Source organism: Erpetoichthys calabaricus, chromosome 15 (assembly GCF_900747795.2).
Source record: "Erpetoichthys calabaricus chromosome 15, fErpCal1.3, whole genome shotgun sequence".
Lineage (NCBI taxonomy): Eukaryota > Metazoa > Chordata > Cladistia > Polypteriformes > Polypteridae > Erpetoichthys > Erpetoichthys calabaricus.
The window spans coordinates 90372282-90388224 of NC_041408.2; the positions used below are offsets into that span (position 1 = coordinate 90372282).

Below are 15943 nucleotides of genomic sequence, written 5' to 3' on the forward strand. Positions count from 1 at the left end.
TACCAAAGCCATGCCTAGTTTTAATTCAAGATCTGGCTAGAGTTTCGAAAGGACAAATGTATATTATTAAATTTTGAAAGGGTTGTCAAAGATACAATAAATCAGATCATGCCAACTATGCCAAGGCCATTCCTTACTTTTATTCCAGATCTGGGTGGAGTTTTGAGGTGCCAAGTTTATATTATTAAATTCTGAAAAAGTCGTGGAAGATAAATAAGTCAGATCATGCCGACGATGCCAAGGCCATGTCTCGTTTCCGTCCAAGATGTGGATGGAGTTTTGAAGGGCCAAGTTTATGTGTTATCGGATTTTTAACATCGATTTAAATGTATTAGAAGTAAAGAAATGGAGAGCCACGTGCCTCCCAACACTGAGGAGAGCAGGATTTTCAGTTCCTTGTTTATCAGCACCCCAGCGTGGGGCAGGAGGCATTAAACTTAGGAGTCAAATAGAGGCGAGCGGCTTAAATGGCCAGCAAAGCTTGGCATCCTGATCGACGTCTCCTAGCAGCTCAAGCCCGCTCAGGTTATGAACTGCGTGGTCTTATGTGGGGAATCGCACATTACCCTTTCTCTCGCTCTCTTCGTCTGGTTTTTGGAGCTTTGCCTTTTAAGCGCATTCGAGGACGCTGTCTGGCCTGTCGCCGTGGGCTTCTCCCCCCAGGGCCGTCTTTCTGATTCACACGTTCCCGGTCATTTGTCTTAAGCTTAGTCACCAGGGATTGCAGTTACCTCATCCCATTAATTGCTTTCCCAAGCACGCTTACAGCTGGCCGTGACGGCTTTTCAAGTGAATCAGGAGTCGGACGTTTCTTCCATTATTCACGTTGTTGAGTTTGTTCCTCATATCGGTTTTGGTAGATGTGCCAGTTGTTGAGCACACATGCCGGGGAGCCCATATATGAAGCTCAGTCAAATGGGGGCAAAGAAATATTACCCCATTTTCTAGTAGGAGCGTTTCTGGCGTGCCAGTCTGTGCCTTTTATAGGAGATGTGAAGCTTCAGGGTGGACTGAACTTGATGCGCCAAGAAACTTGACGTTTATTCTTTTTTTAGCTTTTCCTCCTACCATACTTTTTAAATAGCTTTGCATTTAAACCACATTTTTGATTGCATCAAGTAGAGAGCACTTTTCATACTAGAGTTCACTTTTAAAGGTCAGTCATTTTCTAACCTCCTTCATCCTGATCAGGGACGCTGTTGTGTTGTGGAGCCTATCCCAGCTAGCATAGGGTGCAAGGCAGGAACAAACCCCTGGACTGGGGGGCCAGTCCTCCACTGCTGGGTGAACACACACTCAGGCCAGTTTAGCAGTGCTGATGCACCTAACCTGCATGTCTTTGGACTTTGGGAGGAAACCCACACAGACACGGGGAGAACATGCAAACTCTACACAGCGAGGACCCAGACATGAACCCTGGTCTCCTTACTGTGAGGATAGCAGCGCTGCCACTGTGCCACAATGCCACCCCATTCTGAAAGGTCAGTCAGTCATTTCCTAATCTGCTCTGTCCTGAACAGCAAGGCTCTGCTGGAGCCTATCCCAGCTATCATAGGGTACAACATGGGGAACAAACGCTGGACCAGATGCCAGTCCATCGCAGGCCACACACACACACACACCAACCACACACTAGAGCCGATTTAGAAACGCCAGTCCACCTAACCAGCATGTCTTTGGACTGTGGGAGGAAACGGGCGTGAACACTGGTCTCTATACTGCGAGGACAGCAGCATACCAGTGCGCCAACGTGCCAACCCATTCTGAAAGTTTTTATAGTATTTAGCATAGCTAGCAAAAGGTTAACAGTGTGTGTGTCCATCTTGTTGCTATGTGTCTGTCATTCCAACAGGTGACGCATCACAAACAATCTTTTTAACTTATTTTTGTATCCATTTGCTAACTTATACATTGTATGGTAAAAATCACTTTTTCGTTTTTGGCTTCTTTTGACCAGCCCACCACACACTGTGCTGCAATGGACTGGCATCCTGTCTGAGGTTTGTTACTGCCTGGCACCTGACGCTAGCTGGGTTAGGCTCCACCAACTGCCATGGTCTGGATTCTATCTATCTATCTATCTATCTATCTATCTATCTATCTATCTATCTATCTATCTATCTATCTATCTATCTATCTATCTATCATATAGTGCCTTTCATGTCTATCTATCTATCTATCTATCTATCTATCTATCTATCTATCTATCTATCTATCTATCTATCTATCTATCTATCTATTATGTAGTGCCTTATCTATCTATCTATCTATCTATCTATCTATCTATCTATCTATCTATCTATCTATCTATCTATCTATCTATCTATCTATCTATCTATCTATCATATAGTGCCTTTCATGTCTATCTATCTATCTATCTATCTATCTATCTATCTATCTATCTATCTATCTATCTATCTATCTATCTATCATACAGTGCCTTTCATGTCTATCTATCTATCTATCTATCTATCTATCTATCTATCTATCTATCTATCTATCTATCTATCTATCTATCTATCTATCTATCTATCTATCGATTAAGTGGGCTTCAGAATATCGTCATATGCTATACTGGTATACTGTATGTTGCTGTTGTCCCATCGAGGGTTCGTTCTTGCCTTGTGTCCAGTGCTGCTGGGATGGACCCCATTCTCCATGAGTCAGTAATTGATTAAATGTTGTATTATGTCAGCCTGCGCTGGCCTTCCACAAGGGTTTGGCGAGTGCCCTGTGCCCGTTGCTGCCAGGATAGGCTCTCGCCCCCTTCCATGACTCTGAGTTGGTTAAATTGTTTTTGGGCGTGATATGTTCTATTAAATTACATAACTGAACTAGCATCCTCTGCCAAGACAGTTCCTGCATTGTGGCTTTGGCTTCCCTCTGATGGTGAATTGGATTAAATGGTTTTGATGCTTTCGTATTACGCTGTGTCGGTGTATGCTGCCATCCCTTCGCAGGCTGATTCCTGCCTTATGTCTGATGCTGCTGCGATAGGCTTCAGCCCTTAGGACCCTGAGATGGATTAAATAGATTGGAGAATGTTTTAGTATTTTCTGTTTGTACAAATTGGTGGTCTTTGAGCCTTGGACCCACTTGGCCCCCCCACAGCAACTCAGAATTAGATTGATTGGTTTAAGCTTATTCTATCCCAGCAAGCATTGGATGCAAGGCGGGAACAACCCATGCACAGGGCACCAGTCCATCGTAGGCTGAACAGACGCACACACTCGGGCAAATTTAGCATCGCCAATCCACCTAACCTGCATGTCTTTGGACTCTGGGAGAAAACTTGAGCGCCCAAAGGTAAACCCACCTAGGCACGGGGAGAACATGCAAACTCCGTGCAAGGAGGACCTGGAATGTGAACCACGATCACCTTACTGTGTGCCACCATGTCACCCTTATTGGGTGTGTCAGTTCTGTTGCTGGCGCATCACAAACATTTTTAGTAATAAAATGCACTGTAGTTGCCATTCCAACAGATGGTGTATCCCAAAAATGAGCACTGCTTTTTTTACAAGTGCCATACCAAATGGCATATAACAGAGGCATAATCACTGCATTTGTCATTCCAACAGATGGGTTATCACAAACAGACACCTTGCAATGGATGTGCTGTGAGTGACGTCGTAGGGATTGGGGACTGATGTTCCACTCTGCCGACTTCATATAAATTAGCTGATGCTTCAGCGCTTGAATTTGAGTCATAGTGCAGTAGTCCAGAATTTATCTTGGCCTGTGCCAGTGGCTTTTCTTATAAGCCTTACGCCCCTGCCATTCATTTGGTTATTTCATGGCTGCTTCATCGGTTTTCTGTCAGAGCAAACCAAACTGTGCACCACAACAGCTGGAGCCCCGAGATATTCAGCATTCTTTGTAATCTGTGAATGTTCTCTTTTCTGTTTATTTTATTTTCAACAGTGTTGGTTTTCCCAGTTAAATTCTCATTTTTTACATCTTCTTAAGTGCTGTCAGTCTGATGTTTATTTTGCCAATACGTGGTAAGTGAGTGCTGTGAAATATCAGGCCTGAACACCGACTGTGAAACAAAAGGCAAAAAACAATCAAAACAGGAGTAGCCGGCCATGAGCAGGAAGTCATTAATCTCTCTTGTTGCACTCTTTATGGCATCTTGTCGAGGGCGGCCAAAGTTCAGTACTGCTGAAATTAATACAATCAAAGTTAAAGCCCATTGAGCTTCATGGCTAAGTCCGTCTGTTTCAGTCGCGTCATGCGTTTGTGAACCTCTGTGCACCTGACATGCCTTTGGACATTCTAGCCTTTACACTCCTCTTTCTTTGTGCTTCTTGTTGCCTTTCTTCATCAGACATGCCAGTCCTGCTTTGGACCATGTGGCACACAGACACTGCCACTGGTCATTGTTCAAGAGGACATTCCTGCCCCCTTGTGGATGCCGGACAACATTACAACCGAGCAGGGTTGTGAATGCTGGATAGATAGACCAGACATCTTATTGCTTTATATATATATATGTATACAGGTATATATGTGTATGAATGTATGTATATGTAAATGTACAGTATGTGTATATATCTCTCTATTATAAGAAAAAAAATCCTGTTACGAGACGAGACTTTTTAGCCTGGGACGAGATGCGACTTTTCAGAGAGACACTTTCATGTCCCGTGAGACGAGACTTTGTGCCAAGAGATTTAATGACGCCCAGGGCCGGAAATAAAAGACAAAGAGTAGATGACAAAGTAGAACGTCATAAAGAATTCAAAAACGTTGGCGTGATATACATGCAGAGCGGGTTAGAGATAATGGAAGTCCAAAAATTTGAAAGTCTCAAAAAAATGATAGTAAAGATCACATTAGTGCTAACAAACGGAAATTATTACTCGGCGAAATAACGCAACAGCGAAAACAGATCGAATATATTGTTCTGATTTAAACTTTAAGTCGGAGATTTGTAGATCATCTAATTCATATTGCCATCGGGGAAAAGTATTGTTTCTTCCAAATGAAGAGGCGTATCCGCCAGAATTAAAAGATTTGTTGTTTGGTGAAAGTGAAATCCACAAACGCGAGTGGCAGAGATGCAAAGTGGCAGGCCGGGGGGTTGGTGAGTGAAACGAGCAGGGGGCGAAGCCCCCTAGAATATATATATTGTATATATTATAAAAGAAAATCTCGAGACGAGACTACTGCCAAGAGATTTTTTTCAAGTCCCGCCCTCCTCTCCACCATTTCCAGTTAACAGCCCACACCCTTGGTCTTCTCACCTCTCATTCGTGTGAATGCTTTTGTCAGACACAGTTCCTGCGCTCTCAGCTCTTATAAATTTTTTACGTTTTCCTCACTTTAAGTTCCCAATTAAAGAAGACGTATTATGTCCAAATCTTATTGAAGAATTTCATCCCGAAGGGTTATCAAGAGAACAAATGAGTACACAGACAATCCTAGCACCGAGAAACGATGAAGTCAATCAAACTAATACGAAACTTGTCAATCTGTAACACTGCAAACTGGTTAAATGTGTATCAACAGACTGTGCTGAAACAGTTGGTGGTGATGGTGCGGAAGATGAAAACATCAACTTACAATATCCTGTAGAATATCTACAACCCCTTGCAGTAAGGAGACCCGGGTTCGCTTCCTGGGTCTTCCCTGTATGGAGTTTGCATGTTCTCCTCGTGTCTAAGTGGGTTTCCTCCCACAGTCCAAAGACATGCAGGTTAGGTGCATTGGCGATCCTAAATTGTCCTTGGTGTGTGTGTGTGTGTGTGTGTGTGTGTGTGTGCCCCGTGGTGGGCTGGCGCCCTACCCTGGATTTGTTTCCTGCCCTGTGTTGGCTGGGATTGGCTCCAGCAGACCCCCGTGAAGCTGTAGTTAGGATATAGCGGGTTGCATAATGGATGGATCTACAACCGTTAACAGTGTCTGGTCTTCCACCGCATGAATTACTGTTGAAAGAAGGATGTATCGTAATGTAATTGCGTAATTGATGTCGGAGTGATGGGCTATGCAATAGGACAAGATTAGTTGTATTCGAAATTGGTCGAACAATTCTGACGTGTAAAATTTTAACAGGCGACAAGAAAGGTAATGGAGTACATCTTCAGGGGATAACTTGAGACACCAAAGGAGATCTTGATGTGCCATTTGTATTAAAACGTTTACAGTTTCCCGTGAGAATAGCTTTTGCAAAGACAATTAACAAATCACAGGGACAAACATTCGAAAAAGTCGGTTTACTTATTTGAGAGAAAGAAACGATTTTCACTCCCGGGCAGTTATATGTCACGTTGTCACGATGAATGTCCAAACACGGAACCAAAATTCAATGCGACCTTGAAGAAAAGTTAATTAAAAAAAAAAAGTTTTACAGTAAAAGTGAACGTTTATAAAGTATTTGCGTGTTCATTTCCAAGCTAAACAGAATGAAAACGTATTACGCACCAAATACCTCTAACACAACTTGAAACATAATTTTCTTTCGTTTATTATGTTTTACTATTTTTTACTACGGTTAATTACTTGCTGTAATATATAATAGTTAGTTCTATTATGCATATGTAACAATTCACATGAAAATAACAATCTGTTTAAATTGTACATCTGCTTCACCATACGCGAGCAGCAGAGCAGCCCAAAGATTTCAATTTTTGTCTCATCAGACCAGAGAATCTTTTTCTTCATGGTCTCCCATGGTCAGATGCAGATGTTAGCCACTCTACCATCAATGCCTGACTGCTGGAGTGATGCCGAGATGGCCGTCCTCCTGACAAGTTCTCCCCATCTCATCAGTGGGCTTCTGATGCTCTGTTTGAGTAACCATTTGGTTCTTGGTCACCTCCCTGCCCAAGGCCCATCTAGCCGCCATACCATAAACACCTGATTGATGGAGCGCTGCTGTGATGGTTGTCCTCCTGACAGGTTCTTCTATCTCAGCAGATGACTTCTGAAGGTTCTCCTATACTGACTGTTGGGTTTTTTGTGGTCACCTCCCTGACCAAAGCCCTTCTTGCTGAGTTACTCAGTTTGGCTGGACGGCACACTCTTGGAAGAGTCCTGGTCGTTCCAAACGTCTTCCATTGCACAATTGTCGAGGCCGCTGTGCTCCTCAGACTTCTAGGAATGGTTTGATCTCCATGCCTCGGTCTGTGCCTCCCCAAAATTTGATCTTGGAGATCTACAGAGAGTTCCTTGGACGTTGTGGCTTAGTTTTTCCTCCTAATATGCAGCGTGAATTGCGGGGGCTTCTGGAAAACGCTGCACTCGGGTCGCAATCCAGGTGGTTTGTCGTGTGGTGGGTGTAATAATCAGCGCATGCTCCCAACCTTGACACAGGGACACGTGTGCCCCTTCTGATCCACGACCGGTCAATCCAGTCTTCTACCGGTGGACTCCAGTCAAGTTCTGGAAACATCTCATGGAGAATGAGAGCAACCTGAAGGCACCCGAGCACAATCTGGAGGGCCACAGCTAAGGGTCCGAGAGATTTCACTTTGCGATTTTGAACACTCACCTTTCTGGTCACATGTCTTCACTTTTGTCATTATGGGTTGTTGAGTGTAGATTGATGGTCACAAATGGCCAATATATCTGCTTAACACAATGAAGCGTGCAGAAAGTCAAGGGGTCCGAGTGCTTCTCAAATCAACCGTAAGCTGGAGGTGCTCAGGTGGTCCTTGTCTTCACGCATTGCAATTTCCCAATGAAGGACGAGCCCATTGCTGGGGTCCTTCAGAGAACCACAGAGGCGTGGAGTAATAAGTGAGCAGGTAGTGTGGTGGCCTGTAGGACTTTGTGGCAATGGTCAAAACTCAACTTGATGTTCTTTTTCAGAAAATGGACGGATTGGAGCTGCCAGCTTTGTCATTATAATTGTTTTTAACTCGTCTCCCAAATGCTGAGTCAGCTATGATGGGTTGAGGCCAACCAAGATGTATGGGTACTGCAATGAATCAATCTAACCTGTGGTTCAAACTGTTTTCTCAGTAAGAGATCATAACCCCGTTTATTTTAATTAAATCTGTAGGTATTCCAGAAAGAAGAAATTGAACCCTTGCAAGGCAAGCTGCAGGATGTCAACTGGATTGGTCAAGGCCTCATTCAGAGTGCGGCCAAAACGACCAACACGCAGAAGCTGGAGCAGGACCTGGAAGACATCAACATGCGGTGTAACACACTTAACAAAAAGGTACACTTTGCTTCTCCCAGCAGGCTAATGGAGCTAAATGTACTGTATAGTTAGGATCAGTCGAGGGGGCTTTCTGAGGCTTTAGCTCCCCCCCATCTCAAGCGTCCAGCCCTGCATCAATCAGAACCATCTCACCTACCCAGCAGCCCCACCACCTGCACTTCAGAAGAGGTCATCCACCTGGAGCTAAGCCTTGTTCAGGCCTGGTCAGTACTTGGCTGGGAGACCACCTAGGACAGGGGTCCCCAACTCCAGTCCTGGAGGGCCGCAGTGGCTGCAGGTTTTCATTCTAACCCTTTCCTTAATCAGTGACCTGTTTTTGCTGCTAATTCACTTCTTTTGATTTCATTGTAATTGAGTTGCTCTTGAAGACTCGGACTCCTTCATTGTTTCTTTTTCCTTAATTAGCAGCCAATCATGAGATACAAAATGAGCCAAAACAACTGGTGTCCATCATACAATATCTGAAAATAAAGAAAGATGAGGGTCTCAGGAATGTTGATCTGCTCCGGACCCCCAAAACATTTGACCAGAGCTCTTAGAAAAGAGAAAATAATTTCAGAAATGTCTGCCATTGTACAATGAGAGCAGCAACAAGCCATGAAGTTAAAGAACGAGTTGAATTAAAGACGAGACTCGGCGCCTCATTGAGCAACTGGTTGGAGTTTGAGGCCCTGACTTAGGTGGTCTTCTGTCGGCTCACTCACTTCACATTTCATTTCTCTTTGGGTGGCAGCTTAGTCAGGGCCTCAAACTCCAACCAGTTGCTCAATGAGGTGCCAGGTCTCGTCGTTAATTAAACCCGTTCTTTAATTCTGTGGCTTGTTGCTGCTCTCATTGTGCAATGGCAGACATTTTCAGAATTTTTGATTTTCTCTTTTCTAAGAGCACTGGTAGAATGTTTTGGGGGTCTGGAGCAGATCAACATTCCTGAGACCCTCACCGGTCTTTATTTTCAGATATTATATGGTGGTCACAGTTTGCTGGTCATGTTTTGGCTCATTTTGTTATCTCATGATTGTTTGGCTGCTAATTAAAGGAAAAAGAAACAATTAAGGGGTCCGAGTCTTCAAGAACAAATCAAATAAAAATAATTCAAAAGAAGTGAATTAGGAGCAAAAATAAGTCACTAATTAAGAAATGGGTTAGAATGAAAACCTGCAGCTACTGGGGCCCTCCAGGCCTGGAGTTGGGGACCCCTGTCCTAGGTGGTCTCCCATCCAAGTACTGACCGGGCCTGAACAGACTTAGCTCCAGGTGGATGACCTCTTCTGAAGTGGTCCAAAGTTGGGGGACCCCTGATCTAGGACAAGCTGAGGTTTCTGCTGGAAGAGGTGATGGTTGGGCCAGCAGGGGGCGCTTACTCTGTGGTGTGTGTGGATCCTAATGACGCTCTTCAGATGAGACGTAAACCCGAGGTCCTGACTCTTTGTGGTCATTAACGTTCCATGAGCATCCTTGTTAAAGAGTAGGGTTGTTTCCTGTTGTCCTCGCTAAATTGCCCATCATGACCTCGGCCATTCTTGCCCCACCCCCCCCAAATCCCCCCCCCCCCCCCCCTAGCTAATATGTGGTGAGAATACTGGTGCAATAATGGCTGCCATCTCATCATCCAGTTTGGTGGTACACATTAGTGGTGGCTGAAGTGGCTCCCCACTCACTCTGGATCTGGAAAGCCCTCTGAGTAGAGAGAAGAACGCTATATAAATGTAATTAATTACTTAATTGCCTGTCCAATGAAGTCCCTGATCTTGGAGGGCCCAGCACATGTTCTGAAATTTACTCATGGAAAATGTGAAACTCCACAAGTAACTCCGCTCTGACGTTCCCCCACCAGTCAACATTGAAACTATATAGGGGGACGCTCCTGTCCCATGTGGTAACCGTTTTATCAGGTTTGGGGGAGGTGGGGGGAACGAGGGCTAAGCCCCCAATTAGTGCAGAAATTAGCAATGCCCTTGGTTAGCATAGATGTTTTCTTTTTTTGCAGTGATGACCTTTAAGAAACGTGCAGCGCATCAGTGATTAGAAGACTTGACAGATGAAAATACACAATGCTGGCTGAGAGGCCCTGTGCTTATAATTTCACACATTCTTCCAAAAGTCTAAATACAAAGCTGCAGAGAAGCTCTTGTTTCTTTCTCGTGCACTCTTTTAAACTTCTGCCATGACAGCTAATTAGTTGTTACCAACGAAAAAGATTAGGTGTCGCTGGCAGTTGCGCACTTAGGAGAGAGGGTGGGCTTGATGGGCTTGAACTACTGTTATGGTCCCCTCCTAGGTTGTCTGAGGGAACTGCGGAAAATTTAATTTGTAACGTCAAAGCTTAGAAGTCGATTAAACAGCAAGTAGTGTGAGAACATGCAATAGGTGTACGGGCATGGGCAAAAACCACAGAAACGGCATCTGAGATTCTGAGTAATAAGCTGTGCTACCCTTCTAAGATGGGTTGAAATTTAAATAATCAACTTAAATCTTGGTGTTAACATTTGCAGTCCACCATCTTAGTTGTAGTTATAAAATGCATTTCATTTATCATTCCAACAGATGGTGCATTGCAAACATTTATAGTAATAAAATGCAATGCATTTGTCATTCCAACAGATGGCGCATCACAAACATTTGTAGTGTGAAAATGCATTACATTTGTCATTCCAACATATGACACATCACAAACATTGGTAGCAATAACATGCATTGCATTTGTCGTTCCAACATATGGTGCATCACCAGTGCAGGGCACCAGCCGACTGTTCGGTAGCTAACCTATGCGGCTAGGTTTTTACCCCCCCCCCCTTATGATTTGCACCCTAGGCGAATGTCTAATTCGCCTTAATGGTGGCAGCAACAACAACAACAACATTTATTTATATAGCAGATTTTCATACAAAAAGTAGCTCAAAGGCACATCACAAACATTTGTAGTGTAAAAATGCATTACATTTGTCATTCCAACAGATGGCAAATCACAAACATTTATAGCAATAAAATGCATTGCATTTGTCATTCCAACAGATGGTGCATCACAAACATTTGTAGTAATAATATACATTGCATTTGTTATTCCAACAGGTGGCACATCACCAGTGCTGGTGGCCCAACCTACTGTTTTGTAGCTAACCCATGCAGCTGTTGTTCCCCCCCCCCATGATTTGCGTCCTAGGTGAATGCCTAATTTGCCCTAATGGTGGCACCGTTCCTGTGCATCACAAATATTTGTAGTACTAAAACTCATTGCATTTGTCATTCCAACAGATGGCGCATCACAAACATTCGTAAGTACTAAAAATGCATTGCATTATGTCATTCCACTTTGTCTCTGACCTGACTGGAGTACTCCGTGGTTTTCGTGTCACTTGCTTAGTGATGATGCTGAGTCAGGTGGCCTTTCAGAACAGGAAATCATGTGACACATCATGTGACATTTTGATTGGACCCTCACCAACTCTTTATATGACTTTTGAAGTTCATTGGATGGCCCAGATCTTATTTAGGGGTTCCATAGCAAAGGACCTACATATTCCCAACTGTTCAGTGTTTTTACTTGTTCCACTTCAGCGATTTGGACTACATTGTTAAGTCCATTACATTGTAATGCGACAAAACAGGACAAACATCGAAGGGGGGGTGGGGGGTGAATTCTTTTGCACAGCTGGCACTGTAGTAGCGGTTAGGATTTTTTGACACCTTGGAAGTGTAACTCGCTGGTATTTTGTTCTGAGCCCTTCACTTGCGGTGATCCATTTCATAAACCTGTCACACTTGTTCCTAAACAGCCCCCCAGACTGACGTTAACTCGATTATGTTGACCCCTTTTGTAAGTCACTGTGGGCAGAGTGGTTGTTCTGAGGCTGAGGATCTGCGCTGGTATCCAGAAGGTTGCCGGTTCAAATTCTCATTACTGCCATAAGAGATCCTACTCTGCTGGGCCTTTGAGCAAATCCCTTAACCTGCAATTGCTCCGGGGGGTGCTGTGCAATGGCTGACCCTGTGCTCTGACCCCAAGGGGTATGCGAAAACTAACAAATGTCTAATGCAAGATATTATGTAAGGCAAAATGAATGAACAAAAAATAAAAGCATCTGCTAATCAAATGAACGCAATGTAAGGAAGTGTATTGTACCGTTCTGTACAGCCTCATTGTCTTGATGACGAGAAATCCCAGAGTGCCTGAATGCTTTGCATTGGAATTTAGAGCACCTCAGCAGCCTTCACCCGAAATTAACTTTCCCCACTGCTTTGTGCCCACAGGTCGCAGAACGAGCTGCCCTCCTGCATGAAGCCCTGCTACACTGTGGCCGATTCCAGGACGCCCTGGAGTCACTCCTCAGTTGGCTGACGGACACTGAAGAACTGGTCGCCAACCAAAAGCCACCTTCTGCCGAGTTCAAAGTGGTGAAGGCGCAGATTCAGGAACAGAAAGTAAGTGCTGTAAAATGTTTCCGTGATGTGGTTCTGCACTCACAGTTATTTGAAGCAGTGGCATAACAAGAATCTGATGGGACCCTGGTGCAAAAAATGAATTATGCTATCGCCCTCCATATGACGGCGAACCCTATGTACACTCTTCAGAACTTTGAAGGAGCCCCTTCGACAGCCATTACAGCTTCAAGTCCTCTTGGGTGAGTCTCTACAAGCTTTGCACCCCTGGGTTTGGGCAGTTGATCATTTGTGGTAATAATATGCATTGCATTTATTATTCCAACAGATGGTGCATCACCAGTGCCGGTGCTCCAACCAACAGTTTGGTAGCTAACCCATGCGGCATGTCCGTGCCCCCCCAACACTTACGATTTGTGCCCTAGGTGAATGCCTAATTCGCCTTAATGCTGGCACCGGCCCTGTGCATCACAGATATTTGTACTACTAAAATGCATTGCATTTGTCATTCTAGCAGATGGTGCATCACAAATATTCCATCCATCCATTTTCCAACCCGCTGAATCCGAACACAGGGTCACGGGGGCCTGCTGGAGGCAATCTCAGCCAACACAGGGAACAAGGCAGGAAGCAATCCCGGGCAGGGTGCCAGCCCACTGCAGGACACACACACCAAGCACACACTAGGGCCAATTTATAATCGCCAATCCACCTAACCAGCATGTCTTTGGACTGTGGGAGGAAACCGGAGCGCCCGGAGGAAACCCACGCAGACACGGGGAGAACATGCAAAGTCCACGCAGGGAGGGCCCGGGAAGCGAACCCAGGTCCCCAGATCTCCCAACTGTGAGGCAGCAGCGCTACCCACTGCGCCACCGTGCCGCCCATCACAAATATTTGTAGTAATAAAATGTATTTCATTTGTCATTCCAACAGATGGTGCATCACAAGCATTTGAATTGTGATGAATTTGTCTCATCTTCCCAACCACAACACAGCACAAAACAGTACTAAAGCACCGTTCTTCTTCTTTTTCCTTTTCTCTCTCTCTCTTAGTCCTTTGACCTCCACTCCTCCTGGCAAGCTTTGTCCACCCCTGCTGGCTTCTGGAGTAGTGGAGGCTGGCACCTTTTATAGGGCACCCGGGAGTGCTCCAGGTGCACAATGACCTTCTTCTGGCGGAGATGCTGCATCAAAGGGCTTAGCAGTGATCCTGGCACCCCCTGGCGGTGGCCACGGGCCCCAGCAGGGTTGAGCTTACATGCTCCAAACAAGCCAGGGGGGCTGACCTCTAGCATTCTGGGGGAGGTAATGCTTTGAATATGCCCACTCCTCCGGTCATGCCCTCCGGGCATCCCGGCTTGGCAAGGCCCACACTTGATAACGAGAAATCCCAGAGTGTCTGAATGCTTTGCATTGGAATTTAGACCACCTCAGTGGCCTTCCCCCAAAATGAATTTTCCCCACTGCTTGTGTCCACAGGTCACAGAATGATTTTGTTTTGAGTTTCCTGGATAAATGTCACATATAACAAAATTCAATCAGGTGGAAAAAAAATATAAATACACCAGAGTGACTCTTTCTTTTTCATTATCAGCTCCTTCAGAGGCTACTGGAAGACCGTAAACCGACTGTGGACATAATCAAAAGAGAAGGAGAGAAAATATCTGCCTCTGTAGAGTCACCGGATAAGGAGAAGACACTCAAGGAGTTGGTGACCCTCGGTCAACGATGGGAATCCCTGCTTGGGAAAGCAGAAACGAGGTACGTTAAAACTTGCTCTTCTCTTGAGTTCGTATCACACACGTGTCTCCAGTCGTGCAATCAGACAACTTAAATGGAGACAAGTCGTCACTCTGTTGTATGAGGTCATAGCGTGTGCCCCACACCGGACATGGAGCAGAGAAAGCAAAAGCAGAGAGTCGTCTGAGGAGATCAGAAAGAAAATTCTAGAAGGCAAAGGCTAGAAGACCACCATCTCCAAGCAGCTTGATGTTCCCGTGACAACAAATACAAATGTTACGAAGAATTTAAATGTCAAGAGGACTGTAGCCAACCTCCAAAGAGGAAAATCAAGCCCAGAATGGACAGGACAGTAAGGATGGTGGACCAAAAGCCGAGGACGGCTTCCAAAGAGTTGAACTCTGAGGTTGAGGTCCGTCAGTGCAAACCACCTCAGACTGGGGCAACAATTCACCTTTCATCGTGACAATGAGCTGAAGCATACAGCCAGGACAACACTGGAGTGGCTTCGGGGACAAGTGTCTCCGAGTGTTCTGGAATGGCCTAGACAAACCCCTGTAGTCCACGTGTGTAGATACGTGAAGATGGCAGTCACACTATCCAGCGCTTTTCGAGTGACGGCTCAATGGAAGAAGACCCAGGAGGACTCCACATGAAAAGCCAGACTGAAATTTGCTCAAACACATACAGACAAGCCACAATGACTTCTGGGAGAATGTCCTGTGCACAGATGGGACACAACTGGAGCTTCTTGGCAGGTCACATCAGCTCAATGTCCACAGATGAGAAAATGAAGCTTTCAAAGCAAAGAGCAGCAGACCTACTGTGAGACACGGAGGAGACTCGCTTAGGTTTTGGGGCTGCTTTGCTGCATCTGGCACAGGGGGCCTCGAGTCTGTGCAGGGAACAATGAAATCTCAAGACCACCAAGACATTCTGCCCAGTGTCAGAAAGCTCCATCTCAATCACAGATCATGGACCCTCTGACAGGATGATGAGCCACAACCTACAAGTAAGAGCACCAAGAATGTTCTGAAGTGGCCTTCTAGGAGCCCCGATTTGAATCCCACCAAGCACCTATGGAAAGAAATGAAACAAGCCGTCTGCAGAAGGAAGACCCCCCCCAGCCCCCTTCAAACCTGACCCTTCGAGTGGGAACAGGTGACAAAGTTCTCATGGAGAGCTCCAGGAATCATGCACGCGCGTGTGTGTGTGTGTGTAGGGATTGTAAACTCCAAAGGATGCGCCACAAGATGTGAGATGAAGGGTCCCATCATGTGTGTCCGTTTGAGTTACGATTCAAAATGTTCTGTTGAATCCAAACTCGAAAGCCCCTTCTGATTTTTTTATTTAACTCTTCCAGGGCGGATGTCGACTTCTGTCGAAATTCATGGGTAGAGGACAGTAATCAGCTGTAAACGGGGACAAAACTCACTGTTATGTTTTAGTTCGATGCTACGTTGATCTGACCGAGATTTCCTGCGCGTGCATGAATAGAGAAGAGCAAGCAACCCCTCACATGGCATCGATATCTGATGAGAGACAAAAGCGAATGCGCAAAGCAAAATACTTCCGTGGACGACGTCTTGCGTATCATATCGCTGAGTCGGACTCTGAGTTGTCGGATTTTGATGGAAGTGATCTGGAGGT

At 45.1% G+C, this 15943-nt stretch overlaps 1 protein-coding gene across 1 annotated transcript in view; it reads left to right on the top strand.

The window, feature by feature from the left end:
- Positions 1–15943, top strand: part of dst (dystonin) — a 565996-nt gene that overhangs the window by 410957 nt on the left and 139096 nt on the right. Inside the window, exons 62-64 of the mRNA XM_051919257.1 lie at positions 8009–8170; positions 12422–12592; positions 14148–14314. Coding sequence (XP_051775217.1) covers positions 8009–8170; positions 12422–12592; positions 14148–14314 — 500 coding nt within the window. The remainder of the gene's footprint in view (positions 1–8008; positions 8171–12421; positions 12593–14147; positions 14315–15943) is intronic.